Source organism: Somniosus microcephalus, unplaced genomic scaffold (genome assembly GCF_052327205.1).
Source record: "Somniosus microcephalus isolate GS21.2 unplaced genomic scaffold, FLI_Smic_1.0 scaffold4, whole genome shotgun sequence".
NCBI classification, from domain to species: Eukaryota; Metazoa; Chordata; class Chondrichthyes; order Squaliformes; family Somniosidae; genus Somniosus; species Somniosus microcephalus.
The window spans coordinates 2,847,080-2,875,018 of NW_028225191.1; the positions used below are offsets into that span (position 1 = coordinate 2,847,080).

Consider the following 27,939-nt stretch of genomic DNA (forward strand, 5'->3'; position numbering starts at 1 on the left):
CAATTCCCCAGTGAACGTTATTATTGACTCTGCTTCCACCGCCCTTTCAGGCAGCGCATTCCAGATCACAACAACTCGCTGCGTCAATAAAATTCTCCTCACCTCGCCTCTGGTTCTTTTGTCAATGACCTTAAATCTGTGTCCTCTGGTTACTGACCCTCCTGCCACTGGAAACAGTTTCTCCTTATAAGCTACAGCTATACAAAGCCCGGGTTAGAGCCCAGAGAGTCACAGAGTCATAACGGCACAGAAGGAGGCCATTCGGCCCATCGAGTCCGTGCCGGCTCTCTGTATACAATCCAGTCAGTCCCACTCCCCCGCTCTATCCCCGTAGCCCTGCAAGTTTATTTCCCTCAGCTGCCTATCCAGTCTCCCCTTGAAAACATTCAGTTTCTCCGCTTCCACCACTTCCATCGGCAGCGAGTTCCAGGTCATCACCACTCGCTGCGTAAAAAAGTTTTCCCTCACACCCCCCCTGTATCTCTTGCCCAAAACCTTAAATCTGTGTCCCCTAGTCCTTGTACCATCAACTAGTGGGAACAGCCTTTCCCCGTCTAGCCTATCCAAACCGGTCATAATCTTATCAAATCACCCCTCAACTTCCTTTGCTCTAATGAAAACAAATCCAGCTTCTCCAACCTGTCCTTGTAGCTAAGATCCCCCATCCCCAGAACCATTCTGGTAAATCTCCTCTGCACCCTCTCAAGGGCCTTCACATCCTTCCTAAAGTGTGGTGACCAGAACTGGACGCAATACGCCAGTTGTGGCCTAACCAGTGCTTTATAAAGGTTCAGCATAACTTCTCTACTTTTGTACTCAATTTATGAAGCCCAAGATCCCATATGCTTTGTTAACCACTCTCTCAATATGTCCTGCCACCTTCAGGGACCTACGCACATTAACTCCCAGGAACTCCCTGGAGCACTGTGTACAGTTCTGGGCACCGCACCTCAGAAAGGGTATATTGGCCTTGGAAGGAGTGCAGCACAGATTCACCAGAATGTTACCCGGGCTCCAAGGGTTAGATTATGAGGAGAGATTACATAAACTAGGCTTGTGTTCCCTGGAATCTAGAAGGTTAAGGAGTGATTGAGGATTTTAGGATTTTGAAAGGAATTGGTAGAGTAGATAGAGAGAAACTTTTTCCGCCGGTGGGGCAGTCGAGGACAAGGGGACATCACCTTTAAATCAGAGCCAGGCCATTCAGGAGAGAAGTTGGGAAACACTTCTTCACACAAAGGGTGGTAGAAGTGTGGAACCCTCTCCCACAGGAAGCAGTCGATGCCAGCTCAATAAATCATTTTAAATCCCAGAGCCATAGATTTTTGCTAGACAAGGGAGCAAAGGGATATGGAGCCAAGGCAGGTGGGTGGAGTTAAGACACAGATCGGCCATGATCTCATTGAATGGCGGAACAGGCCGGAGGGGCTGAATGGCCTCCTCCTGTTCCCATGCTCCTATTTACTCTATCAAAACCCTTCCTGTTTTGAACACCTCTATTAAATCTCCACTGCACCTTCTCTGCTCCAAGGAGAACAATCCCAGCTTCTCCAGTCTCTCCACATAACTGAAATCCTCTGTGTATTTGTCGTGGGGCAGCAGGCTATAGCAAACAGCTTTCTTAAGAACATAAGAAATAGGAGCAGGGCATTCGGCCCTTCGAGCCTGCTCCGCCATTCAATAAGATCATGGCTGATCTTCTACCTCATCCCCACCTTCCCGCCCGATCCCCATATCCCTTGATTCCCCATGAGTCCAAAAATCTATCGATCTCAGCCTTGATTATACTCAATGACTGAGCCTCCACAGCCCTCTGGGGCAGAGAATTCCAAAGATTCACCACCTTCTGAGTGAAGAAATTTCTCCTCATCTCAGTCCTAAATGGCCGACCCCTTATTCTGAGACTGTGACCCCTGGTTCTAGACTCCCCAGCCAGGGGAAACAGTCTCCCAGCATCTACCCTGTCAAACCCTGTAATAATTGTAGCTGTTTCAATGAGATCACCCCTCATTCTTCAAAATTCCTGGGAATATAGGCCCAGTCTCCTCAATCTCTCCTCATGGGACAATCCCCCCATCCCAGGAATCAGTCTGGTGAACCTTCGTTGCACTCCCTCTAAGGCAAGTATATCCTTCCTTAGGTAAGGAGACCAAAACTGTACACAGTACTCCAGGTGTGGTCTCACCAAGGCCCTATATAATTGCGGTGAGACTTTACTCTTATACTCCAATCCTCTTGTAATAAAGACTAACGTACCATTTGCTTTCCTAATTGCTTGCTGCACCTGCGTGTTAAGATGAGAAATGATAAAGGCAAGAAGTCACTTGTGGGAGTGGTGTACAGGCCCCCTGACAGTAACCACACGGTAGGATGGAGTATAAAGGAAGAAATAATGGGAGCTTGTCAGAAAGGTATGGCTATAATCATGGGGGATTTTAATCTACATATAGACTGGAAAAATCAGATGGGCAAAGGTAACCTAGATGAGGAGTTCATAGAATGTTTTCGGGATAGTTTCTTAGAACAGCACGTTCTGGAACCAACCAGAGAGCAGGCTATACTAGACCTGGTATTGTGCAATGAGATAGGATTAATTAATGACTTCATAGTGAAGGCACCCCTAGGTAGCAGCGATCATAATATGATTGAATTTTACCTTCAGTTTGAGGGAGAGAAGAATGGGTCCAAGACTAGTATTTTAAACTTAAATAAGGGCAATTAAGAGGGCATGAAAGCAGAGCTAGCTAAAGTGAACAGGCAAATTAGGTTAAGGGATAGGTCAATAGAGTCGCAGTGGCAGACATTTAAGGGGATATTTCAGAATACACAGAATAGATACATTCCAACGAGAAAGAAAATTTCCAAGGGGAGGACCCACCATCCGTGGTTAACTAAAAAAGTTAAAGATAGTATCAAACTTAGCATATAATTGTGCAAAGATGGCTGGCAGGTCAGAAGATTGGACAGAATATAAAAAACAGCAAAGAATGACTAAAAGATTAATAAGGAGAGAAAAATGAGAGTACCAGAGAAAGCTAGTTGGAAATATAAACACAGATAGTAAGAGTTTCTATAGATATTTTAAAAAGAAAAGAGTTAACAAAGTGAGCACTGGTCCTATAGAAAGTGAGACTGGGGAATTAATAATGGAAAATAATAATAATAATTCAACTTTATTGTCATTGTACAATGCACAAGTACATGAACAACGAAATGTGATCTTGCAAGCTCCCATGAGTCCAGTACAAATAACATTAACATTAAACGTAAATAGCACCGTCCTGGGAGAAGCAAAGCCGCTGCGTCTGTGCGCGCCGCCATTCCATTTCCACCATTCCTCCTGTCCGACAATCTTCAGCCCAACGCCCGGGCCTGCTCACCAGCCGCCCCTCCCGGGGCTCCTTCCGTGACCTTCTCACCAACCGCCCCTCCTCAGGGCTCCTTCCGTGACCTTCTGCACCTGGTCTTCCCTGATGGTCACCCCTCCAGGTACTAACCAGGCCTGGCTCTGCTTAGCTTCCAAGCCTTGCCAGTGACCCTGTCCCAAGGCCCAGGAATAAGGAGATGGCAGTTGAATTGAACAGGTATTTTGCATCAGTCTTCACTATAGAGGATTCAAGTAACATCCCAGAAATAGCTGTAAATCAGGAAATGGAAGGGAGGGAGGAACTCAAGAAAATTACAATCACCAGGGAAGTGGTACTGAGCAAATTGTTGGAGATGTGGGCTGACAAGTCCCCGGGTCCTGATGGACTTCATCCTAGGGTCTTAAAAGAAGTGGCTAGTGAGATAGTTGATGCATTGGTTTTAATTTTCCAAAATTCCCTAGATTTGGGGAAGGTTCCATTAGATTGGAAAATAGTGAATGTAACTCCTTTATTCAAAAAGGGAGGGAGACAGAAAGCAGGAAACTACAGGCCAGTTAGCTTAACATCTGTCATAGGAAAGATGTTAGAAGCTATTATTAAAGACGTTATAGCAGGGCACTTGGAAAAGTTCAAGGTAATCAGGCAGAGTCAACATGGTTTTGTGAAAGGGAAATCATGTTTAACCAATTTATTGGAGTTCTTTGAGGAAGTAACATGTGCTGTGGATAAAGGGGAACCGGTGGATGTACTGTACTTAGATTTCCAGAAGGCATTTGATGAAGTGCCACATCAAAGGTTATTGCGGAAAATAAAAGCTCATGGTTTAGAGAGTAACATATTGGCATGGCTAGAAGGTTGGCTAGCTAATAGGAAACAGAGAGTAGGCATAAATGGGTCATTTTCTAGTTGGCAAGATGTAACGAGTGGTGTGCCACAGGGATCAGTGCTGGGACCTCAACTTTTGACAATTTATATAAATGACTTGGATGAAGGGACCGAAGGCATGGTTGCTAAATTTGCTGATGACACAAAGATAGGTAGGAAAGTAAATTGTGAAGAGGACATAAGGAGGTTACAAAGGGATATAGATAAGTTAAGTGAGTGGGCAAAGATCTGGCAAATGGAGTATAATGTGTGAAAATGTGAAGTTGTCCATTTTGGCAGGAAGAATAAAAAAGAAGCATATTATCTAAATGGTGAGAGATTGCAGAGCTCTGAGATGCAGAGGGATCTGGGTGTCCTAATGCATGAATCGCAAAAGGTTAGTATTCAGGTACAACAAGTAATCAGGAAAGCTAAGAATGTTGTTGTTTATTGCGAGGGAAACTGAATACAAAAGTAGGGAGGTTATGCTTCAGTTATACAGGGCATTGGTGAGACCACATCTGGAGCACTGTGTACAGTATTGGTCTCCTTATTTAAGGAAGGATGTAAATGCGTTGGAAGCAGTTCAGAGAAGGTTTACTAGACTAATACCTGGAATGGGCGGGTTGTCTTATGAGGAAAGGTTGGACAGGCTAGGCTTGTATCCGCTGGAGTTTAGAAGAGTAAGAGGTGACTTGATTGAAACATATAAGATCCTGAGGGGTCTGGACAGGGTGGATGTGGAGAGGATGTTTCCTCTTGTGGGAGAATCTAGAACTAGGGGTCACTGTTTAAAAATAAGGGGTCGCCCATTTAAGACAGAGATGAGGAGAATTTATTTCTCAGAGGGTCGTGAGACTTTGGAACTCTCTTCCTCAGAGGGCGGTGGAAGCAGAGTCTTTGAATATTTTTAAGGCAGAGGTAGATAGATTCTTGATAAGCAAGGGGGTGAAAGGTTATCGGGGGTAGGTGGGAATGTGGAGTAATCAGATCAGCCATGATCTTATTGAATGGCGGAGCAGGCTCGAGGGGCCGAGTGGCCTACTCCTGCTCCTAATTCGTATGTTCGTATGTAACCTGTGCAGCAGCTGGGGTCTGAAAATCAGCTTCACTGCCCCTGGGCTGGGAAAGGGGGACATGAGGCAACATTCTCCCTCTTACGCCTTTCTACACTCCTTTTACAGGGTTTTAGAAGTGGAGCATTTACAGACAGGACGCTCAGACCGAACATCACGTCAAGAACAGACAGAGTCGCTCGATTCATCAGGACCTGATTCAGTCGCTCCTCCAATCTGCTGACACACCAGCGAGTCCACACTGATGAGAGACCTTTTAAATGTTCTGAGTGTGGGAAGAGCTTCAAAATATACAAGTACCTAAAGCAACAGCAGTGGCTACACACTGGGGAGAGCCCGTTCACCGGCCCCGTGTTCCAGAAGAGATTCACTCAGTCATCCACTCCGATGATACACCAACAAGATCACACTAGGGAGAGACCTTTAACCCGCTCCGTGTGTGGGAAGGGATTAATTGCACCCTCCGTGCTGCTGAGACACCAGCTTGTCCACACCAATGAGAGACCATTGACCTGCTCTGTGTTTTTGAAGCGATTCTCTCATTCTGCCACCCTCCTGAGACACCAGCTTGTTCACATTAAATGTTCTGACTGTGGGAAGAGATTTAAAACGTCCCAGGATCTGAAGAGACACCAGCTGGAGAGAGCAGGAGAGATTCTGTTCACCTGCTCCGTGTGTGGGAAGAGATTCACTCGGTCAGCCCACCTCCTGACACACCAGCGAGTTCACACTGATGAGAGACTATTTAAATGTTCTGCCTGTGGGAAGAGCTTTAAAAGCTCCGGGGAGCTGAAGCAACATCAGCGAGTTCACTCCGATCAGAGACCATTTACATGTTCTGTCTGTGGGAAGAGCTTTAAAAGCTCTGGGAATCTGAACAAACACCAGCCAGTTCACACTGGGAAGAGGCCATTCACCTGCTCCGTGTGTGGGAAGGGATTCACTCAGTCATCCAACCTGTTGAGACACCAGCAAGTTCACACTGATCAGAGACCATTTAAATGTTCTGACTGTGGGAAGAGCTTTAAAACCTCTGGGGATCTGAAGGAACACCAGCGAGTTCACACTGGTGAGAGGGTGTTCAGTGAGAGGGCGTTCACCTGCTCCGTGTGCGGGAAGGGATTCACTCGGTCATCCAACCTGCTGACACACCAGCAATATCACACTGATGAGAGACCATTTAAATGTTCTGACTGTGGGAAGAGCTTTAAAACCTCTAGGGATCTGAAGGGACACCAGTTGGTTCACACCGATGAGAGACCATTTAAATGCTCTGACTGTGGGAAAAGCTTTAAAACCTCTATCGATCTGAAGAAACACCAGCGATTTCACACTGGTGAGGGGGCGTTCACCTGCTCCGTGTGTGGGAAGGGATTCACTCAGTCATTCAACCTGTTGAGACACCAGCAAGTTCACACTGATGAGAGACCATTTAAATGTTCTGACTGTGGGAAGAGCTTTAAAACCTCTTGGAATCTGAAGGAACACCAGCGAGTTCACACTGGTGAGAGGACGTTCAGTGAGGGGGCGTTCACCTGCCCCGTGTGTGGGAAGGGATTCACTCGGTCATCCAACCTGCTGACACACCAGCAATATCACACTGATGAGAGAGCATTTAAATGTTCTGACTGTGGGAAGAGCTTTAAAACCTCTGGGAATCTGAAGGTGCACCAGTTGGTTCACACTGGGGAGTGGCCGTTCACCTGCTCAGTGTGTGGGAAGGGATTCACTCACTCATCCAACCTGCTGACACACCAGCTTGTTCACACTGATGAGAGACCATTTAAATGCTCTGACTGTGCTAAGAGCTTTAAAAGTTCCAGGGAGCTGAAGAGACACCAGCGAGTTCACACCGGGGAGAGGCCGTTCACCTGCTCCGTGTGGGAAGGGATTCACTCGGTCATCCCACCTGCTGAGACACCAACTTGTTCACACTGATGAGAGACCATTTAAATGCCCTGACTGTGCTAAGAGCTTTAAAAGCTCCGGGGAGCTGAAGAGACACCAGTGAGTTCACACTGTTCTGTAGCACAGGGCCCTGGAGACAGCTGGGGTGACATGAACATGGAATGGATGAATGTTTTATAAATTCTTGGACTGCTGTTTAATCTATCAATCTGTTGTGCTGATGATTCCCTTCGATTGATTGTTGATGGTGTTACATAGAATGTACAGCACAGAAACAGGCCATTCGGCCCAACTGGTCCATGCCGGTGTTTATGCTCCACACCCACTCTACTTCAATTAACCCGATCAACATATCCTCCCATTCCTTTCTCCCTTGTGTGGCTTCCCCATAAATCCATCTGTGCTGTTCATCTCAACTACTCCCTGTGGTAGCGAGTTCCCCATTCTCACCATTCTCTGGGTAAAGACACTTCTCCTGAATTCATTACTGGATTTATTAGTGACTATTTTAAGTTTGTGGCCTCATAAATATGATGAGACTCTGTTAAGCTGACCAGTATGTTGTTGTACTTTGTCTTTTTCTGATGAATTAAACATTACTGAGCCCTTGTACGCGTGTTATGGGATGAAGTTTTTTTTAAATTCATTCATGGGATGTGGGCTTCGCTGGCAAGGCCAGCATTTATTGCCCATGCCTAATTGCCCTTGAGAAGGTGGTGGTGAGCCGCCTTCTTGAACCGCTGCACTCCGTGTGGTGAAGGTACTCCCACAGTGCTGTCAGGGAGGGAGTTCCAGGACTTTGACCCAGTGACGATGAAGGAATGGCAATATACTTCCAAGTTAGAATGGTGTTTGACTTGGAGTTGGTGGTCATAGAGTCATAGAGTTATACAGCACAGAAAGAGGCCCTTCGGCCCATCGTGTCTACACCGGCCATCAAGCCCTGTCTATTCTAATCCCATTTTCCAGCACTTTGTCCGTAGCCTTGTATGCTATGGCGGTTCAAGTGCTCATCTAAATGCTTCTTGAATGTTGTGAGGGTTCCTGCCTCTACCACCCTTTCAGGCAGTGAGTTCCAGATTCCAACCACCCTCTGGGTGAAAAAGTTTTTCCTAAAATCCCCTCTAAACCTCCTGCCCCTTACCTTGAAACTATGCCCCCTGGTTATTGACCCCTCTACTAAGGGGAAAAGTTCCTTTCTATCTACCCTATCTATGCCCCTCATAATTTTGTGCACCTCAATCAGGTCCCCCCTCAGCCTTCTCTGCTCTAAGGAAAACAACCCCAGCCTGTCCAGTCTCTCTTCATAGCTGAAGTGCTCCAGTCCAGGTAACATCATGGTGAATCTCCTCTGCACCCTCTCCAATGCAATCACATCCTTCCTATAGTGTGGCGACCAGAACTGCACACAGTATTCAAGCTGTGGCCTAACTAGCGTTTTGTACAGCTCCATTATAACCTCCCTGCTCTTATATTCTATGCTTCAGCTAATGAAGGCAAGTATCCTATATGCCTTTTTAACCACCTCCTCTACCTGTCCTGCTGCCTTCAGGGATATGTGTATTCGATCAGGTGTTCCCCTGCACCTGCTGCCCTTGTCCTTCTAGGTAGAAGAGGTCGCGGGTTTGGGAGGTGCTGCCGAAGAAGCCTTGGCGAGTTGCTGCTGTACATCTTGTAGATGGTACACACTGCAGCCACGGTGCACCGGTGGTGGAGGGAGTGAATGTTTAAGGTGGTGGATGGGATGCCAATCAAGCGGGCTGCTTTGTCTTGGGTGGTGTCGAGCTTCTTGAGTGTTGTTGGAGCTGCACTCATCCAGACAAGTGGAGAGTATTCCATCACACTCCTGACGTGTGCCTTGTAGATGGTGGAAAGGCTTTGGGGAGTCAGGAGGTGAGACACTCGCCATGAATACCCAGCCTCTGACCTGCTCTTGTTGCCACAGTATTTATGTGGCTGGTCCAGTTAAGTTTCTGGTCAATGGTGACCCCCCAGGAAGTTGATGGTGGGGGATTCAGCGATGGTAATGCCGTTGAATGTCAAGGGGCGGTGGTTAGATGCTTGCTTGTCGGTGATAGTCATTGCCTGGCACTTGTGTGGTGCGAATGTTACCTGCCACTTATCAGCCCAAGTGTTGTGTCTCAAGGGGTTTTATACCCTTATCTATATAACAATTAAGAAGGACTCCGGGGTGGAGAGTTTAGTTAACGGCCATTTTATTTACAATGTGCTTCTTCACTCTATGCACTACATTTCCCATAGTGCATTGCAAATCACCACTACGGTATCCCATGTGGGCAATTCTAATACACATTCAAAATACACAACATATTTCCTCCCCCTTAAAATAGAATGTCCACAAAACAGAGTAACTGAAAATGACTATAACTTTGGAAGAGATGGTAGACTGCCTCTACACTCCGCTAACCCTGGGGATTATTCTGCCCCATACACACAGGTTAGCACTAACTGTAACTAAGGTGCTCTGGAGGCTGCCTTTCTCTTTGGGGGTAACGCCTAGTCTCAGGAGCAGGCTCTGGCTGGCTCTCCCATGACCCTGCAGGCGTGGCTTCCTCCCTCGATGGCACAAGAGTGGATGGTGCCACCATCTCGGTCAGACGACCAGTCCCGGCTGGAGCCCCCAGCAGGTCCTTGATCCTATGTTTCTTGGGTAACCTGTGGCGACTGTCTTGGCAGTAACTGGTCTACATGCCGTCTCCATGTTCGGTCGTCTCCGGTGCGGACTCGGTATGAAACGGGGCCCGTCTTTTGAATGACCGTAGCCGGGACCCACCACTCCGGGGTGGTGTAGTTATGCGCGAGGACTTTGCCCCCCACCACAAAGTGTCGTTCTTTGGACCTCTGAGCTCGTCTGCTGACTTGATCAAGGCGTGTCCATAGCTGCCTTCCCATGAGTAGGTAAGCAGGAGATGCTCTAGTCGTAGCATGAGGCGTGTTTCGGTATTTCAGCAAGAAAGCATTCAGGCGCTGCTTTAGAGGAGCATCACTTCTTGCAGCTTTCAACGCGCATTTCAGCGTTCTGACAAATCTCTCCGCCAATCCATTCATGGATGGATGATAAGGTGCGGAGAATGTGTGCTGGATTCCATTGCTCTTGAGGAGCTCCTCCATCTCCTGGGATGTGAACTGTGTTCCATTGTCGGTTACGATCTGCTCCGGCAGACCAAATCCCCCGAACATCTCTCTGAGTCTCGAGGGTTTTCTCCGTAGTGGTAGTGGACATTACTGCAACCTCCGGCCATTTGGAATGGGAGTCCACCGCGACCAGGAACATCGTTCCTTCCACTGGTCCTGCGAAGTCCAAATGGATCCGTTGCCACGGTGTCGCTGGCCATTCCCATGGATGCAGTGGCGCTGCTCTTGGCGTATCCCTGGTTGTCTCGCATGATGGGCATGATTTCGCTTCAACTTCAATTTCATGATCCAAACCGGACCACCAGAAGTAGCTTCGTGCCAGCTCCTTCATCCGGACAATACCACAATGTCCTGAGTGCAGCTCGTTGAGGACATGTTTCCGCAGCTTTGGTGGTATGATCACTCGCATGCCCCAAAGGAGGCATCCTGATGTGACAGACAGCTCCTTCCCTCTTGACAGGTAAGGTAGGAGCTTAGGTGGTGCGTCTGACACCCGTGATCCCGCGGCACTGGGCCCCAACTCCACTAGGTGTATCGAGGAGGCTCAAGCACATGGGGTGGTCCCGTCCGAACTGACCCCCGTTCAGACGGAATTCCTCATCAGCGCACGGCCCCAAAACCCCTCTCGGGAACCGGCGCCTCTCAACTTGAGCCATCTCAGGGAAATGCCCTCCGTGATGTTTAGTTCTGCGCGGAGGGGTTTCCTGTATGGGCTGCTCCTGCACACTCTCCACTTTGTCATCTTCGCCTGCTGTCCGGACACGCCTTGGCATGCCATCTTGCCGTCCAGCAGAGGCAGAGGTCCCCAATGGAGGGCTCTCTGTGCGGGAGTCCTCCCTTTATCTATTGGGGACTTGGCCTGGAGGGTGTTGCATGGAGCAGTCCCGTGCAATAAGATTTTGGATAAGTTCACAGACTCCCAGGCTGCTTGCTATTTCTGCGGCCTGGAGGAGTCCGTGTTCCATATTTATGTGGAATGTGAGAGGTTGCAGCCCCTCTTTCACTATTTGAAGGGGCTGCTCCTCGATTTTTGGCTGCACTTCAGTCCCATGCTCCTGATCTTTGGTCACCCGGTGCGGAGGGGAGTGGGCAGGGTGGAGGACCTCCTCATAGGACTGCTCCTGGGCCTGATGAAAGTGGCCATAAACAGGTCCAGGCAGCGGGCGGTCGAGGGGGTCCTTCGGCCTGATTGCCTGCCCCTCTTCCGTGGCCATGTTCATGCCCGGGTGGCCCTGGAGATGGAGCACGTGGTGTCTGCCGGCACACTTGAGACCTTCCGAGACCGGTGGGTGCTGCGGGGACTGGAGTGCATTGTCACCCTGGCCGGGGTGAATTTAATTTAATTTGATAAGTTTCAAAAATTAATTTAAGTTTTTAAATTTCATTACAGTCCACTTGTTCGGCCGGGAGAGCGAGAGGCTCCGCTCGGCGATGCAGAGAGCCCTGCAGATGGAGAAGAATGTCAACCAGAGTCTGCTGGATCTGCACAAACCCTCCACTGGGAGCGCCGACCCTCATCTGTGTGAATTCCTGGAGACCCATTATCCGGATGAACAAGTGAAGACGACCAAGAAGCTTGTAGAGACTGGGACCCCTGCCTTGTAAGCATGAGGGCTTGTGACTTTGTACAAAGAGCTGAGACCTGAGCTCTGTAAATGTCATTCACTGTAAATAAAATGTTCAATTTTACATTAAAAAAAATTTTTAAAAGATTATTTAAAGACAAATTTCCTCCAGTTTCAGACAGCCTTTGTCACTGCAATAATTTCTTAAATGTTTAATCATTAAATCAAAAGCATCAAAAAGGAAGAGAGTAGCAAAAGTAAAGAAAGACTTGCATTTCTATAGCGCCATTCACAACCACTGGATGTCTCAAAGCGCTTTACTTTTTGAAGTGTAGTCACTGTTGTAATGTGGGAAATGCAGCAGCTAATTTTCACTCAGCAAGCTCCCACAAACAGCAATGTGATAATGACCAGATAATCGGTTTTGTTATGTTGGTTGAGGGATAAATATTGGCCTGGACACCGGGGATAACTCCCCTGCTCTTCTTCACAATACTGCCATGGGATCTTTTACATCCACCCGAGAGAGCAGACGGGGCCTCGGTTTAAGGTCTCATCCGAAAGACGGCCCCTCCGACAGTGCCGCACTCCCTCAGCACTGCACTGGAGGGTCAGCCTAGCTTTATGTGCTCGAGTCTCTGGAGTGGGACTTGAACCCACCACCCTTTGACCCAGAGGCGAGTGAGCTGCCCACTGAGCCACAGCTGACAACGTTGGTCCCTTAGAGGTAGAGACAGGAGAAATTATTATGGGGAATAAGGAAATGGCAGAAACGATAAAACAAATATTTTGTATCTGTCTTCACAGTAGAAGACACAAAAGCATACCAAAGATGGTGGGGAACCGAGGGTTTAATGAGGGTGAGGAACTTAATGTAAAGTACTAGAGAAACTAATGGGACTAAAAGCCGACAAATCCCCTGGACCTGACGGCCTACATCCTAGGGTTCTAAAAGAGGTGGCTGAAGAGACAGTGGATGCATTGGTTTTGATCTTCCAAGATTCCCGAGATTCTAGAATGGTCCCAGCGGATTGGAAGGTCGCAAATGTAACACCGCTATTCAAGAAAGGAGGGAGAGAAAAAACAGGGAATGACGGGCCAGTTAGCGTGACATCAGTCGTTGGGAAAATGCTGGAATCCATTGTTACGGAAGGTGTATCAGGGCACTTAGAAAATCATAACATGGGTAGGCAGAGTCAACATGGTTTTATGGAAGGGAAATCGGGTTTGACAAATTTATTAGAGTTATCTGAGGATGTAACTAGCAGGGTAGATAAAGGGGAACCAGTGGATGCAGTATATTTGGATTTCCAAAGGGCATTCGACAAGGTGCCACATAAAAGATTATTACACAAGATTAGGGCTCACAGGGTTGGAGGTAATATAGTAACATGGATAGAGGATTGGTTAACGGACTGAAAACAGAGAGTAGGGATAAATGGATCTTTTTCAGGTTGGCAGGCTGTAACTAGTGGGGTGCCGCAAGGATCAGTGTTGGGGCCTCAGCTATTTACAATCTATATTAATGACCCAGATGAAGGGACCGAGTGTCATGTATCCAAGTTTGCTGATGATACAAAGCTAGGTGGGACAGTAAGCTGTGAGGAGAACACAGAGAGTCTGTAAAGGGATATAGATAGACTGAGTGAGTGGGCAGTAAGGTGGCAGATGGAGTATAATGTGGGGAAATGTGAGGTTATTCACTTTGGTAGGAAGAATAGAAAAACAGAATATTTTTTAAATGGTGAGAAACTTTCAAATGTTGGTGTTCAGAGAGATTTGGGTGTCCTCGTGCAAGAAACACAGAAAGCTAGCGTGCAGGTACAGCAAGCAATAAGGAAGGCAAATGGCATGTTGGCCTTTATTGCAAGGGGGTTGGAGTATAAGAGTAAGGAAGTCTTGCTACAATTGTACAGGGCCTTGGTGAGACCACACCTGGAGTACTGTGCACAGTTTTGGTCTCCTTATCTAAGGAAGGATATACTTGCCTTGGAGGCGGTGCAACAAAGGTTCACTAGATTGATTCCTGGGATGAGAGGGCTGTCCTGTGTGGAGAGATTGTGTAGAATGCGCCAATACTCTCTGGAGTTTAGAAGAATGAGAGGTGATCTCATTGAAACATACAAGATTCTGAAGGGGATTGACAGGGTGAATGCTGAGAGGTTGTTTCCCCTGGCTGGAGTGTCTAGAACTAGGGGTCATAGTCTCAGGATAAGGGGTCGGCCATTTAAGACTGAGATGAGGAGGAATTTCTTCACTCAGAGGGTTGTGAATCTTTGGAATTCTCTGCCCCAGAGGGCTGTGAATGCTGAGTCTTTGAGTATATTCAAGGCTGAGATCGATAGATTGTTGGACTCTAGGGGAATCAAGGGATATGGAGATCGGGCGGGAAAGTGGAGTTGAGGTCGATGATCAGCCATGATCTTATTGAATGGCGGAGCAGGCTCGAGGGGCCGTATGGCCCACTCCTGCTCCTATTTCTTATGTTCTTAAGGACTTTCAAAAGGCATTTGATAAAGTACCACACAAGAGACCTACTTGGAGAATAGAAGCACAGGGAATTAAAGGGCTGATGGTAATTTGGGTATATAATTGGCTGAGGGATAGGAGACAGTGAGCAGTGCTGAGGGATGTTTTTCTGACTGGAGGGAAGTATGCAGTGGGTTCCCCAGGGGTCGGGATTAGGACCATTGCTTTTCTTGTGATATATAACTGACCTGGACTTGGGTATAGGTGTACAAGTTTGAAGTTTACAGATGATACAAAACTTGGCAACGTAGTAAATAGTGAGCATAGTAGTAGCAGACTTCAGGAGGACAGAGACAGACTGTGAAATGAGCAGACACAAGGCAGATGGAATTAAATGAGGATAAGTGTGAAGTGATGCACTTTGGGAGAAACAACAGGGAGAGGCCGTATAATCTAAATGGGACTAGTTTGAGGGGGTGCAAGAGCAGAGGGACCTGGGGGTCCATGTTCACAAATCTTAGAAAGTGCCGCGGCAAGTTGGTGAGGCGGTTCAGAAAGTGTGTGGGATACTTGGCTTTGTAAATAGTGCCATTGAATACAAAAACAAGGAAGTTACACTAAACCTTTACAAATCACTAGTGAGAAACATAGGACAGGAGGAGGCCATTCAGCCCCTCAAGCCTGTTCCGCCATTCAATGAGATCATGGCTGATCTGTGATCTAACTCCATACACCCGCCTTTGGCCCATATCCCTTAATACCTTTGGGTAACAAAAACCTATCAATCTCAGATTTAAAATTAACAAATAATCTAACATCAATTGCCATTTGCGGAATGGAGTTCCAAACTTCTACCGCCCTTTGTGTGTAGAAGTGTTTCCTAATTTCACTCCTGAAAGATCTGGCTCTATTTTTAGACTATGCCCCAAGTCCTAGAATCCCCAACCAGCGGAAATAGTTTCTCTCTATCTACCCTATCTGTTCCCCTTAATATCCTGAAAACTTCGATCAGACGACCCCTTAACTTTCTAAATTCTAGGGATTACAACCCTAATTTGTGTAATCCCTCCTCGTAACTTAACCTTTGAAGTCCAGGTATCATTGTGGTAAACCTACGCTGCACTCCCTCCAAGGCCAATATATCTTTCCTAAGGTGTGATGCCCAGAACTGCTCACAGTGCTCCAGGTGTGGTCTAACCAGGGTTTTGTACAGCTGCAGGGTTTTGGCCTCAGCTGGAGTCTTGTGTACAGTTCTGGGCACCACACTTTAGGAAGGATGTCAAGGCCTTGGAGAGGGTACAGAGGAGGTTCACCAGGATGGTACCAGGGATGAGGGACTTCAGATATGTGGAGAGATTGGAGAAGCTGGGATTGTTCTCCTTAGAGCAGAGAAGGTTAAGAGGGGACCTAATAGAGGTGTTCAAAATGATGAGTGGTTTTGATCGAGCAAGTAGGGAGAAACTGTTCACTCTGGCAAGTGGGTCGGTAACCAAAGGTCACAGCTTTAAAATAGTTGCTAAAAGAACTAGAGGGAAATGAGGAGAATTGTTTTCACACAGAGGGTTGTTAAGATCTGGAACGCACCATCTGAAAGGATGCTGGAATCAGGTTCTACAGGAACTTTCAAACGGTAATTGTACACGTACTTGAAGAGGACTAGTTTGCAGAGTTCTGGGGATAAAGCTGGGGTTTGGGACTAAATTGGACAGCTCTTTCAAAGAGCCGGCACAGACAGGATGGGCCGAATCACCTCCTTCTGTGCTGTTAGATTCGATGATCAGTGTGAACACGCTGGTGTCTCTTAAGGCTCGTAGAGCTTTTAAAGCTCTTCCCACAGTCAGAACATTTAAAGGGTCTCGCGTCAGTGTGAACTCGCTGGTGTTCCTTCAGATCCCCGGAGCTTTTAAAGCTCTTCCCACAGTCAGAACACTGAAACGGTCTCTCGTCAGTGTGAACTCGCTGGTGTTCCTTCAGATCCCCGGAGCTTTTAAAGCTCTTCCCACAGTCAGAACACTGAAACGGTCTCTCGTCAGTGTGAACTCGCTGGTGTTCCTTCAGATCCCCAGAGCTTTTAAAGCTCTTCCCACAGTCAGAACACTGAAACGGTCTCTCGTCAGTGTGAACTCGCTGGTGTTCCTTCAGATCCCCGGAGCTTTTAAAGCTCTTCCCACAGTCAGAACATTTAAAGGGTCTCTTGTCAGTGTGAACACGCTGGTGTTTCTTCAGCTCCCGGGAGCATTTAAAGCTCTTCCCACAGTCAGAACATTTAAAGGGTCTCTCGTCAGTGTGAACAAGCTGGTGTGACAGGAGGGTGGATGACAGAGTGAATCCCTTCCCACACATGGAGCAGGTGAATGGCCTCTCTCCAGTGTGGAGGAGCCGGTGTCGCTTGAGCTCCGCGGAGCTTTTAAAACTCTTCCCACAGTCAGAACATTTAAAGGGTCTCTCGTCAGTGTGAACAAGCTGGTGTGTCTGCATGGTGGATGAATGAGTGAATCCCTTCCCACACATGGAGCAGGTGAATGGTCTCTCCCCAGTGTGAACTCGCTGGTGTGACAGGAGGTTGGATGAATGAGTGAATCCCTTCCCACACATGGAGCAGGTGAACGGGCTCTCCCCAGTGTGAACTCGCTGGTGTGACAGGAGGTTGAATGACTGAGTGAATCCCTTCCCACATTCGGAGCAGGTGAATGGTCTCTCATCAGTGTGAACAAGCTGGTGTCCCTTCAGACTCCCGGAGCTTTTAAAACTCTTCCCACAGTCAGAACATTTAAACGGCCTCTCATCAGTGTGAACAAGCTGGTGTAGCTTGAGCTCCCGGGGGATTTTAAAGCTCTTCCCACAGTTAGGACACTGAAATGGTCTCTCATCAGTGTGGACAAGTTGGTGTTGCTTCAGTTCCCTGGCGCTTTTAAAGCTCTTCCCACAGTCAGAGCATTGAAATGGTCTCTCATCAGTGTGAACAAGCTGGTGTCGCTTCAGATCCCCAGTGCTTTTAAAGCTTTTCCCACAGTCAGAACACTGAAATGGTCTCTCATCAGTGTGAACAAGCTGGTGTTCCTTCAGTTCCCCGGGGCTTTTAAAGCTCTTCCCACAGTCAGAACACTGAAATGGTCTCTCATCAGTGTGAATAAGCTGGTGTTCCTTCAGTTCCCTGGGGCTTTTAAAGCTCTTCCCACAGTCAGAACATTGAAATGGTCTCTCATCAGTGTGAACAAGCTGGTGTCGCTTCAGATCCCCAGTGCTTTTAAAGCTCTTCCCACAGTCAGAACACTGAAATGGTCTCTCATCAGTGTGAACAAGCTGGTGTTCCTTCAGTTCCCCAGGGCTTTTAAAGCTCTTCCCACAGTCAGAGCATTGAAATGGTCTCTCATCAGTGTGAACAAGCTGGTGTCGCTTCAGAACCCCAGTGCTTTTAAAGCTCTTCCCACAGTCAGAACACTGAAATGGTCTCTCATCAGTGTGAACAAGCTGGTGTTTCTTCAGATGCCCGGGGCTTTTAAAGCTCTTCCCACAGTCAGAACACTGAAATGGTCTCTCATCAGTGTGAACTCGCTGGTGTGTTTGCAGGTGGGATGAACAAACAAATCCCTTTCCACACACGGAGCAGGTGAACGGACTGTCCCTGGTGTGACTGCGCCGTTGAACTTCCAACGTAGACGGGGAACTGAATCCCTTCCCACCGTCCCCACCTTCACCCGGTTTCTCCCCGGTGTGACGGTGTATGTGTCTCGCCAGGTCAGGCGATCGGCTGAATCCTCGTCCACACACCGAACACTTGTGCGGTTTGTCATCGCTGCGATCGCTGCTTTCTCCTTCCATGTGCAAAGGCCGATGATATTCAGGTCCTGATGAATCGAGCGACTCTGTCAGATCTTGACGTGATGTTTGGTCTGAGCTTCCCGCCTGTAACTGCTCCACTTCTATAACCCTGTAAATTGAGATCAGAAAAGGATCAGAGGCAAACTGTTGTTTAATTTTCCCCTTTCTGACCCTAGGGGCAGTGAAGCTGATTTTCAGGCCCCAGCTGCTGCACAGGTTGTTTGAAAGGATCAGCAGTAATGGCGGCTGTAATACCCACAAGCCCCAATGCTCCAGAAAGCACTCTGTTGACTCTGAGTCCTGCACATGTGCTCATGGCCCCCGCGCTCTCCCTCCTGCTCCATAATCGCCCGTCCCAATCGGTCCACAACGCGCATGCTCAGCACACAAAACCCCGCGGTTGGAACATCGGGCGCGCATGCGGAGCCGCAACATCTGGTACGCGTGAGCGGCTCAGATGGGGACGAGTCGGTGTTTCGCCTCAGCCGCCAGGGAGGTGCGCATGCGCAGGACGACCCAACATTCCTCCTGTCAGCAATCACTCCCTCGTTTCTTCAATAAAAACAGAAAATGCTGGAAATACTCAGCAGGTCAGGCAGCATCTGTGGAGAGAGAAACAGAGTTAACGTTTCAGGTTGATGACCGTTCGTCAGAACTGCTTGTTCTTTAGTGTCAGCCAGTGACTCAGTGGGTAGCACTCTCGCCTCTGAGGCACAAGGTTGTGGGTTCAAGTCCCACTCCAGAAACTTGAACATTGAATGGCGGAGCAGGCTCGAGGGGCCAAATGGCCTACTCCTGCTCCTATCTTCTATGTTTCTATGTAAGTTTAGGGACCCTCCATGTTGACTTTGTCCGATCCTGTCACTTTTTTCCAAGTGCTCTGCTATTACATCCTTTATAATGGACTCTAGCATTTTCCCCACTACCGATGTCAGGCTTACCGGTCTGTAATTCCCCATTTTCTCTCTACCACCTTTTTTGAATAGTGGGCTAACATTAGCTACCTGCCAATCCATGGGTACTGTTCCAGAGTCTATCAAATTTTGGAAGAGGACCAGCAATGCATCTACTATTTCTAGGGCCACTTCCTTAAGTACCCTAGGATGTAGATTATCAGGCGCTGGGGATTTATCAGCCTTCAATCCCATCAATTTCCCTAACACCATTTCCCTACAAATACTGATTTCATTCAGTTCCTCCCTTTCATTAGACCCTATGTTCCCCGACATCTCTGGAAGGTTATTTGTGTCCTCCTTTGTGAAGACAGAACTAAAGTATGTATTTAGGACCAGTGCAAGAAAGATTAAGGCGATAATTAGTACAACTAAATCAGGAGGTACAAGCACTAAATAAAGTAGTAAGGAACCAACAACAGATTAAAGATCTAGAAAGGCAGAATGCTGGACTTAAACCAGACGAGTTGCCCAGAATAGGTCAACAAGTAATGACGCAAGTTATCGGAAGAAAGGGAATGGGGCCCGTTGGATGGGGCCATGTACTGTATTAATGACAAGTGATACGTGTGTTTGTCTACAGGAACCGATGGGTATGCCATGGAAGCAATGGACCCAGGTGAAACCATTTAACACTAAAGACCCCCATTCTACCCTCTCCTCTAGGGGAAAGAGCTCGGAAGACGACCAGACCTCTGTTTAAATTACAGATAAACATGGATCCAGTCGACCCTTTATATCAGAGGGTCCGTCTCAGGGAGAAGAAGCTCTCCCGGTTTACCCTTACACCCGAGAACTCATTTTTAATGTGGAAGCAAGTCATCCTCGGTTCCGAGGGACTGCCTAAGAAGAAGAAGATATAATTGGAGTAAGACTTCTTTACTCCTGTACTCAAATCCTCTTGTAATGAAGGCCAGCATACCATTTGCCTTTTTAACTGCCTTTCACGACCACCGGACGTCCCAAAGCACTTTACAGCCAATGAAGTACTTTTGAAGTGTAGTCACTGTTGTAATGTGGGAAACGCAGCAGCCAATTTGCGCACAGCAAGCTCCCACAAACAGCAATGTGATAATGACCAGATAATCTGTTTTTTCGTCATGTTGATTGAGGAATAAATATTGGGCTCAAAACACCGGGGATAACTTCTTCGAAATAGCACCATGGGATCTTTTACATCCACCTGAGGGGGCAGACGGGGGCCTCGGTTTAACATCTCATCCGTAGGACGGCACCTCTGACAGTGCGGCGCTCCTTCATTACTGCCCCTCCAACAGTGCGGCACTGCCGCAGCACTGTCCCTCCGACAGTGCGGCGCTCCCTCAGTACTGCCCCTCCGACAGTGCGGCGCTCCCTCAGTACTGCCCCTCCGACAGTGCACATCTCCCTCAGCACTGCCCCTCCGACAGTGCGGCACTCCCTCAGTACTGCCCCTCCGACAGTGCGGCGCTCCCTCAATAATGCCCCTCCGATGGAGCAGCGCTCCCTCAGCACCGCCCCTCCGACAGTGCAGTGCTCCCTCAGTACTGCCCCTCCGACAGTGCGGCACTCCCTCAGTACTGCCTCGCCGACAGTGCAGTGCTCCCTCAGTACTGCCCCTCCGACAGTGCACATCTCCCTCAGTACTGACCCTCCAACAGTGCGGCGCTCCCTCAGTACTGCCCCTCCGACAGTGCGGCGCTCCCTCGGTACTGCCCCTCCGACAGTGCGGCGCTCCCTCGGTACTGCCCCTCCGACAGTGCGGCGCTCCCTCGGTACTGTCCCTCCGACAGTGCAGCGCTCCCTCAGTACTGCCCCTCCGACAGTGCAGCGCTCCCTCAGTACTGCCCCTCTGACAGTGCGGCGCTCCCTCAGTACTGACCCTCCGAAAGTGCGGCGCTCCCTCAGTACTCCCCCTCCGACAGTGCGGCACTCCCTCAGTACTGCTCCGCCGACAGTGCAGCGCTCCCTCAGTACTGCCCCGCTGACAGTGCGGCGCTCCCTCAGTACTGCCCCGCCGACAGTGCGGCGCTCCCTCAGTACTGCCCCGCCGAGAGTGCAGTGCTCCCTCTGCACTGGCACTCCCACAGTGCAGCACTCCCTCAGTACTGCCCCTCCGACAGTGCGGCGCTCCCTCAGTACTGCTCCTCCGACAGTGCGGCGCTCCCTCAGTACTGCCCCTCCGACAGTGCAACGCTCCCTCAGTACTGTCGCTCCGACAGTATGGTGCTCCCTCAGTACTGCCCCTCCGACAGTGCGGCGCTCCCTCAGTACTGCCCCCCCGACAGTGCGGCGCTCCCTCAGTACTGCCCCTCCGACAGTGCGGCGCTCCCTCAGTATTCACCCTCCGACAGTGCGGCGCTCCCTCAGTACTGCCCCTCCGACAGAGCGGCGCTCCCTCAGCACTGCCCCTCCGACAGTGCGGCGCTCCCTTTGTACTGACCCTCCGGCAGTGCAGCGCTCCCTCAGTACTGCCCCTCTGACAGTGCGGCGCTCCCTCAGTACTGCCCCTCCGACAGAGCGGCGCTCCCTCAGCACTGCCCCTCCGACAGTGCGGCGCTCCCTTTGTACTGACCCTCCGGCAGTGCAGCGCTCCCTCAGTACTGCCCCTCTGACAGTGCGGCGCTCCCTCAGTACTGCCCCTCCGACAGAGCGGCGCTCCCTCAGCACTGCCCCTCCGACAGTGCGGCGCTCCCTTTGTACTGACCCTCCGGCAGTGCAGCGCTCCCTCAGTACTGCCCCTCTGACAGTGCGGCGCTCCCTCAGTACTGCCCCTCCGACAGTACGGCGCTCCCTCAGTATTCCCCCTCCGACAGTGCAGCACTCCCTCAGCACTGCCCCTCCGACAGTGCGGAGCTCCCTCAGTACTGCCCCTCCGACAGTGCGGCCCTCCCTCAGCACTGCCCCTCCGACAGTGCGGAGCTCCCTCAGTACTGCCCCTCCGACAGTGCAGCGCTCCCTCAGTACTCCCCCTCCGACAGTGCGGCACTCCCTCAGTACTGCTCCGCCGACAGTGCAGCGCTCCCTCAGCACTGCCCCTCCGACAGTGCAGCGCTCCCTCGGTACTGCCGCCCCGACAGTGCGGTGCTCCCTCAGCACTGCCCCTCCGACAGTGCGGCACTCCCTCAGTACTGCCGCTCCGACAGTGCGGCGCTCCCTCAGTATTCCCCCTCCGACAGTGCGGCGCTCCCTCAGTACTGCCCCTCCGACGGTGCAGCGCTCCTTCAGTACTGCCCCTCCGACAGTGCGGCGCGCCATCAGTACTGCCCCTCCGACAGTGCAGCGCTCCCTCAGTACTGCCCCTCCAACAGTGCGGCGCTCCCTCAGTATTCCCCCTCCAACAGTGCAGCGCTCCCTCAGTACTGCCCCTCCGACAGTGCGGTGCTCCCTCAGCACTGCCCCTCCGACAGTGCGGCACTCCCTCAGTACTGCCCCTCCGACAGTGCGGCGCTCCCTCAGTACTGCCCCTCCCACAGTGCGGTGCTCCCTCAGTACTGCCCCTCTGACAGTGCGGCGTTCCCTCAGTACTGCCCCTGCGACAGTGCGGCGCTCCCTTAGTACTGCCCCTCCGACAGTGCGGCGCTCCCTCAGCACTGCCCCTCCGACAGTGCGGCGCTCCCTCAGTACTGCCTCTCCGACAGTGCAGCGCTCCCTCAGTACCGCCCCTCCTACAGTGCGGCGCTCCCTCAGTACTGCCCCTCTGACCGTGCGGCGCTCCCACTGCCCCTCCGACACTGCGGCGCTCCCTCAGTACTGCCCCTCCGACAGTGCTGCGCTCCCTCAGCACTGCCCCTCCGACAGTGCGGCGCTCCCTCAGTACTGCCCCTCCGACAGTGCGGCGCTCCCTCAGTACTGCCCCTCCGACAGTGCGGCGCTCCCTCAGTACTGCCCCTCCGACAGTGCGGCGCTCCCTCAGCACCGCACTGGAGTGTCAGCCTCGCTTTATATGCTCAAGTCCCTGGAGCGGGACTTGAACCCACAACCTTCTGACTCTGCTATCTACTGAGCCACAGCTGACTCCAGTCTTTCACACAGTTTCATCATAACTTCCTTGCTTTTTGCACTCTACGCCTCTCCTAAAGCAGGGGAGTTATGATGAATTGTTAAACAGTGTTTTTTGCAGAGTGACCAAGGCTGTCTGTAGGAAACAATTGTGCATTTGAAAGCAGCTTGTATTGTGAAGCTTGTGCCCCTTTGCCAGGCCCGCTGCCTGTGGCCCCTCTCCCAGATTCCAGCCCCAGCTCTGTGCTGACTGAGCTGCTCTCACCTCGGGACAGCGCGTCACAATCGTCCCCAGCGCACCTGAGCTGGAGAGGCCCCGCCCCCTTGCCGCGCCGCCATTGGTTGGAGGACCAGGCCGCCCAGTTCAGTCCTCTTCCTATTGGTCAGAGCTCCCGTCAGTCACAGGCCCGGGCCGGCCTCCATCCACCTGACAGGCCTCTTCCTATGAAGACGTCACAATCGGGCCCGAGCCTCAGCGCCGGGGAAGGAAGGTCCCGCCCCCTTGCCGCGCCGCCATTGGTTGGCGGACCAGGCCGCCCAATTCAGTCCTTCCAGCTGAACCCTCTTCCTATTGGTCAGCGCTCCCGTCAGTCAGAATCACATTGCTCCGGCTCACTCCGCCACCCCGCGCAACTCAATCCGCTCCGTTCGATGTCCGCGGAGGTCCCGCCCGCCCGACTCTCAGGTTTGGTTTTTCTCGTATTTTACTTTATAATCTCGCTCTCCGCTACCCCCTCACCTCGATTTAAATCGATTCCTCAACACTTTACTTTACCCCGGCCGCTGATTCCGCCTCTTCCCCGGGCCCGGCCTTCCGTCTGCTGCTAGGAGGCCCTGGTCCCACCCCTTCCTGCACCTCATTGGCTGACACCACTGTCAATCGACACCACGAGGGGGAAGAGGGTAATTGACAGGCGGCGATTGATAGTAGCGCCTGCCCGCGCTGTGATTGGTGCAGGGGAAGGCAAGTGGGCGTGTCCGGCACCCGGGCCCACGTGGGGAGTCAAAGGCTGGCTGGAGCGCATGCGCAGCCCGCCTCGCACCGTTGGGAAGCTTTTCAAATATTTTTTTTTGCGAAACAAATTGAAAACACTCTTTAATTCCCCGAACCTCCTCCCCTCTAAAGTGCGATCATTATTATTATTCTTGCTTTTCCTCATTTGTGTGGGGTGTCTTTTTTTTACCTTGCGGTGGCGTGCGCCGATCCAAGCGACCCCTGGGCGTTGCGTGCTGGCGTCAGCGCGTAATCGGAGGGAGGGGTGATTGACGCGAGGCGCCCGCCAATCAGGAGCGCGGAAAACGCTGGGAGGACCGGGTGGGCTGACGGTCCTCCAACCAATGGCAGCGCGGGAGGGAGGGGGGCGGGACCTCGGTGGGCTGCAGGCCGCTTTCCTGCTTTCATTGTCTGCAGGAGCTGTTAAAGGGGAGGGGGTGGAAAAAACCCAGCTTGTGAGTGTTTATTCCTTTGCATTACCTTTATTGCAAGGCTATTCATCAACTGCATTCATTGAAAAATAAGTGAACCTTTTCTCTTTTCGACTTTTATCCAGAACAAAGAGCCCTGGTGCTGTGAACGTTTTGGTGGGCAGACACTTTTAAAGGGACAAAGACCAGCATTCTTCCTCCTCTCTCTCTCTCTCTCTCTCTCTTGTGAGTATTTGTGGTGGGTGGGTGAGAGAGAGGGAGGGGGGGGTGCTGAGTCAAAGGGGACTGCGGCCCCTTTTCAACAACAAAAAATGGCTTGGCCATTTAAAGGGGAATGGGTGCCCCCCAGGTATTTAAAGGGGCAGTGCCTCTCTCTGTATCATGTCAGAGCAGGGAGGTTCTGCTTCAACTGTACAAAACACCAGTTGGGCCACCGGCTAGTCCAAATCATCCTGTAGTTTCTCGGCATCCTCCTCACAGCACACACGCCCACCCAGCTTTGTGTCGTTTGCAAATTTGGAGATATTACATCTAGTTCCCTCGTCTAGATCATTAATATATATTGTGAATAGCTGGGGTCCAAGGACCGATCCCTGCGGTACCCCACTAGTCACTGCCCGCCACTTGGAAAAAGACCCGTTTATTCCAACTCTTTGCTTCCTGTCTGCCAACCAGTTCTCTATCCAAGTCAATACCTTGCCCCCCAATCCCATGTGCCTTAACTTTACACGCTAATCTCTTATGCGAGACCTTATCGAAAGCCTTCTAAAAGTCCAAATACACCACATCCACTGGTTCGCCCTTATCTATTTTACTCGTTACATCCTCAAAAAATTCCAGTAGATTAGTCAAGCACGATTTACCTTTTGTAAATCCATGTTGACTTTGTCCGATCCTGTCACTGTTTTCCAAGTGCTCTGCTATCACATCTTTTATAATGGACTCTAGCATTTTCCCCACTACTGATGTCAGGCTTACCGGTCTGTAATTCCCCGTTTTCTCTCTACCACCTTTTTTGAATAGTGGGGTAACATTAGCTACCCTCCAATTCATGGGTACTGTTCCAGATTCCATCGAAAACCCAGCAGCTTCTCCTCCATCTCCACTCCAGCTCAAACTGCTGTAACAAAAAGACCTACACAGGCGGCCAGGGACCGACTTCCGTCACCTGCAATAAAACTCTTCCCGACAGCCGCTGACTAATGGCGGCCGCAGCACCCACAATTCCCCGCGCCCCAGAAACTGCTCTATCCAACGCGCTGATTTACCTGCTGAGAGTGCGCATGCTCCCCGGGGCCACGGGCCATTCTGGGAGCCTGGCTCCTGTCCTTTGTCCCGAGTCTGACTCAGTGGAACCGGCTGAAGAAACCGGGAAGCGACGGCTCGGTTGGGGGAGGCACTGCACCTTGGGTTTCCTGGTGCCGGGGCTCTGGCCGCACGTCCGCCGGGCCCGGCCGCTCTGATTCTGATTGAGGTTTTTGATGAGGTAACAGAGAGGGTTGATGAGGGCAATGCGGTTAACGTGGTGTAGATGGATTTCCAAAAGGTGTTCGACAGCGTGTAAAGTTAAGACACATGGGATTGGGGCAAGGTATTGACTTGGATAGAGAACTGGTTGGCAGACAGAAAGCCAAGAGTTGGAATAAATGGGTCTTTTTCCAAATGGCAGGCAGTGACTAGTGGGGTACCGCAGGGATCGGTCCTTGGACCCCAGCTATTCACAATATATATTAATGATCTGGATGAGGGAACTAGATGTAATATCTCCAAGTTTGCAGACGACACAAAGCTGGGTGGGTGTGTGTGCTGTGAGGAGGATGCCGAGAAACTCCAGTATGATTTGGACAGGTTGGGTGATTGGGCAGAAGCATGGCAGATGCAATATAACATGGATAAATGCGAGGTTATCCACTTTGGTGGCAAAAACAGGAAGGCAGATTATTATCTGAATGGCAATAGATTGGGAGATGGGGAAGTGCAACGAAACCTGGGTGTCCTTGTGCACCAGTCGCTGAAGGTAAGCATGCAGGTGCAGCAGGCGGTTCAGAAGGCAAATGGTATATTGGCCTTCGTAGCGAGAGGTTTTGAGTACAGGAACAAGGATGTCTTCCTGCAGTTGTACAGGGCCTTGGTGAGACCACATCTTGAGTAGTGTGTGCAGTTTTGGTCGCCTTATCTGAGGAAGGATGTTCTTGCCATGGAAGGAGTGCAGCGAAGATTCACCAGGCTGATACCTGGGATGGCAGGAATGATGTATGAGGAGAGATTGGGTCGATTGGGGTTGTACTTGCTGGAGTTTAGAAGAATGAGAGGGGATCTCATTGAAACTTATAAAATTCTAACAGGACTACACAGACTAGATGCAGGAAGGATGTTCCCGATGGCCGGGGAGTCCAGAACCAGGGGTCACAGTCTAAGGATAAGGGGTAAGCCATTTAGGACAGAGATGAGGAGCAATTTCTTCACCCAGAGAGTGGTGAACCTGTGGAATTCTCTACCACAGAAGGCAGTAGAGGCCAATTCATTAAATATATTCAAGAAGGAGTTAGATATATTTCTTAAGGCTAAAGGGATCAAGGGATATGGGGAGAAGGCAGGGACAGGGTACTGAATTTGGATGATCAGCCATGATCTCATTGAATGGCGGAGCAGGCTCGAGGGGCCGAATGCTCCTATCTTCTATGTTTCTATGTTCAGCCTCAGACAAATGTTAGGGAGAGGGATGGAGTCAGTGGCTAGGGAACGGAGTTTGTGGGGTGTCTGTCCCTTTAACTACAATTCATAGAATTATAGAAATTTACAGCACAGAAGGAGGCCATTCTGCCCATCTTGTCCGTGCCGGCTGACCAAGAGCTCTCCACCCTAATCCCACTTTCCAGCACTTGGTCCGTAGCCTTGTAGGTTACGGCACTTCAAGTACTTTTTAAATGTGATGAGAGTTTCTGCCTCTACCACCCATTATGGCAGTGAGTTCCAGACCCCACCACCCTCTGGGTGAAGAAAGTTCCCCTCAACGCCCCTCTAAACCTCCGACCAATTACTTTAAATCTATGCCCCCTGGTTATTGATCTGTCTGCTAAGGGAAATACGTCCTTTGTATCCACTCTCTCTCTGCCCCTCATAATGTTATACACCTCAATCAGGTCTCCCCTCAGCCTCCTCTGTTCCAAAGAAAACAACCCCAGCCTCTCCAATCTTTCCTGGTAGCTAAAATTCTCTAGTCCTGGCAACATCCTCGTAAATCTCCCCTCTCGAGCAGTCACATCTTTCCTGCAATGGGGCGACCAGAACTGCATGCAGCACTCTAGCCGGTGGCCTAACTGGTGTTTTGTACAGTTCAAGCAGAACCTCC

The 27,939-nt window shown here is 50.3% G+C and overlaps 1 protein-coding gene across 1 annotated transcript; it reads right to left on the reverse strand.

The window, feature by feature from the left end:
- Nucleotides 1–191: 191 nt before the first annotated feature.
- Nucleotides 192–23,679, reverse strand: LOC147084056 (uncharacterized). The gene is made up of 3 exons (XM_085979944.1): nt 23,669–23,679; nt 16,531–18,040; nt 192–197 (listed from the first exon to the last, which is right to left on the reverse strand). The coding sequence occupies exons 1-3, from the start codon at nt 23,677–23,679 to the stop codon at nt 192–194; spliced, it is 1,527 nt and encodes a 508-aa protein (XP_085836070.1).
- Between the last annotated feature and the right edge of the window lie 4,260 nt (nt 23,680–27,939).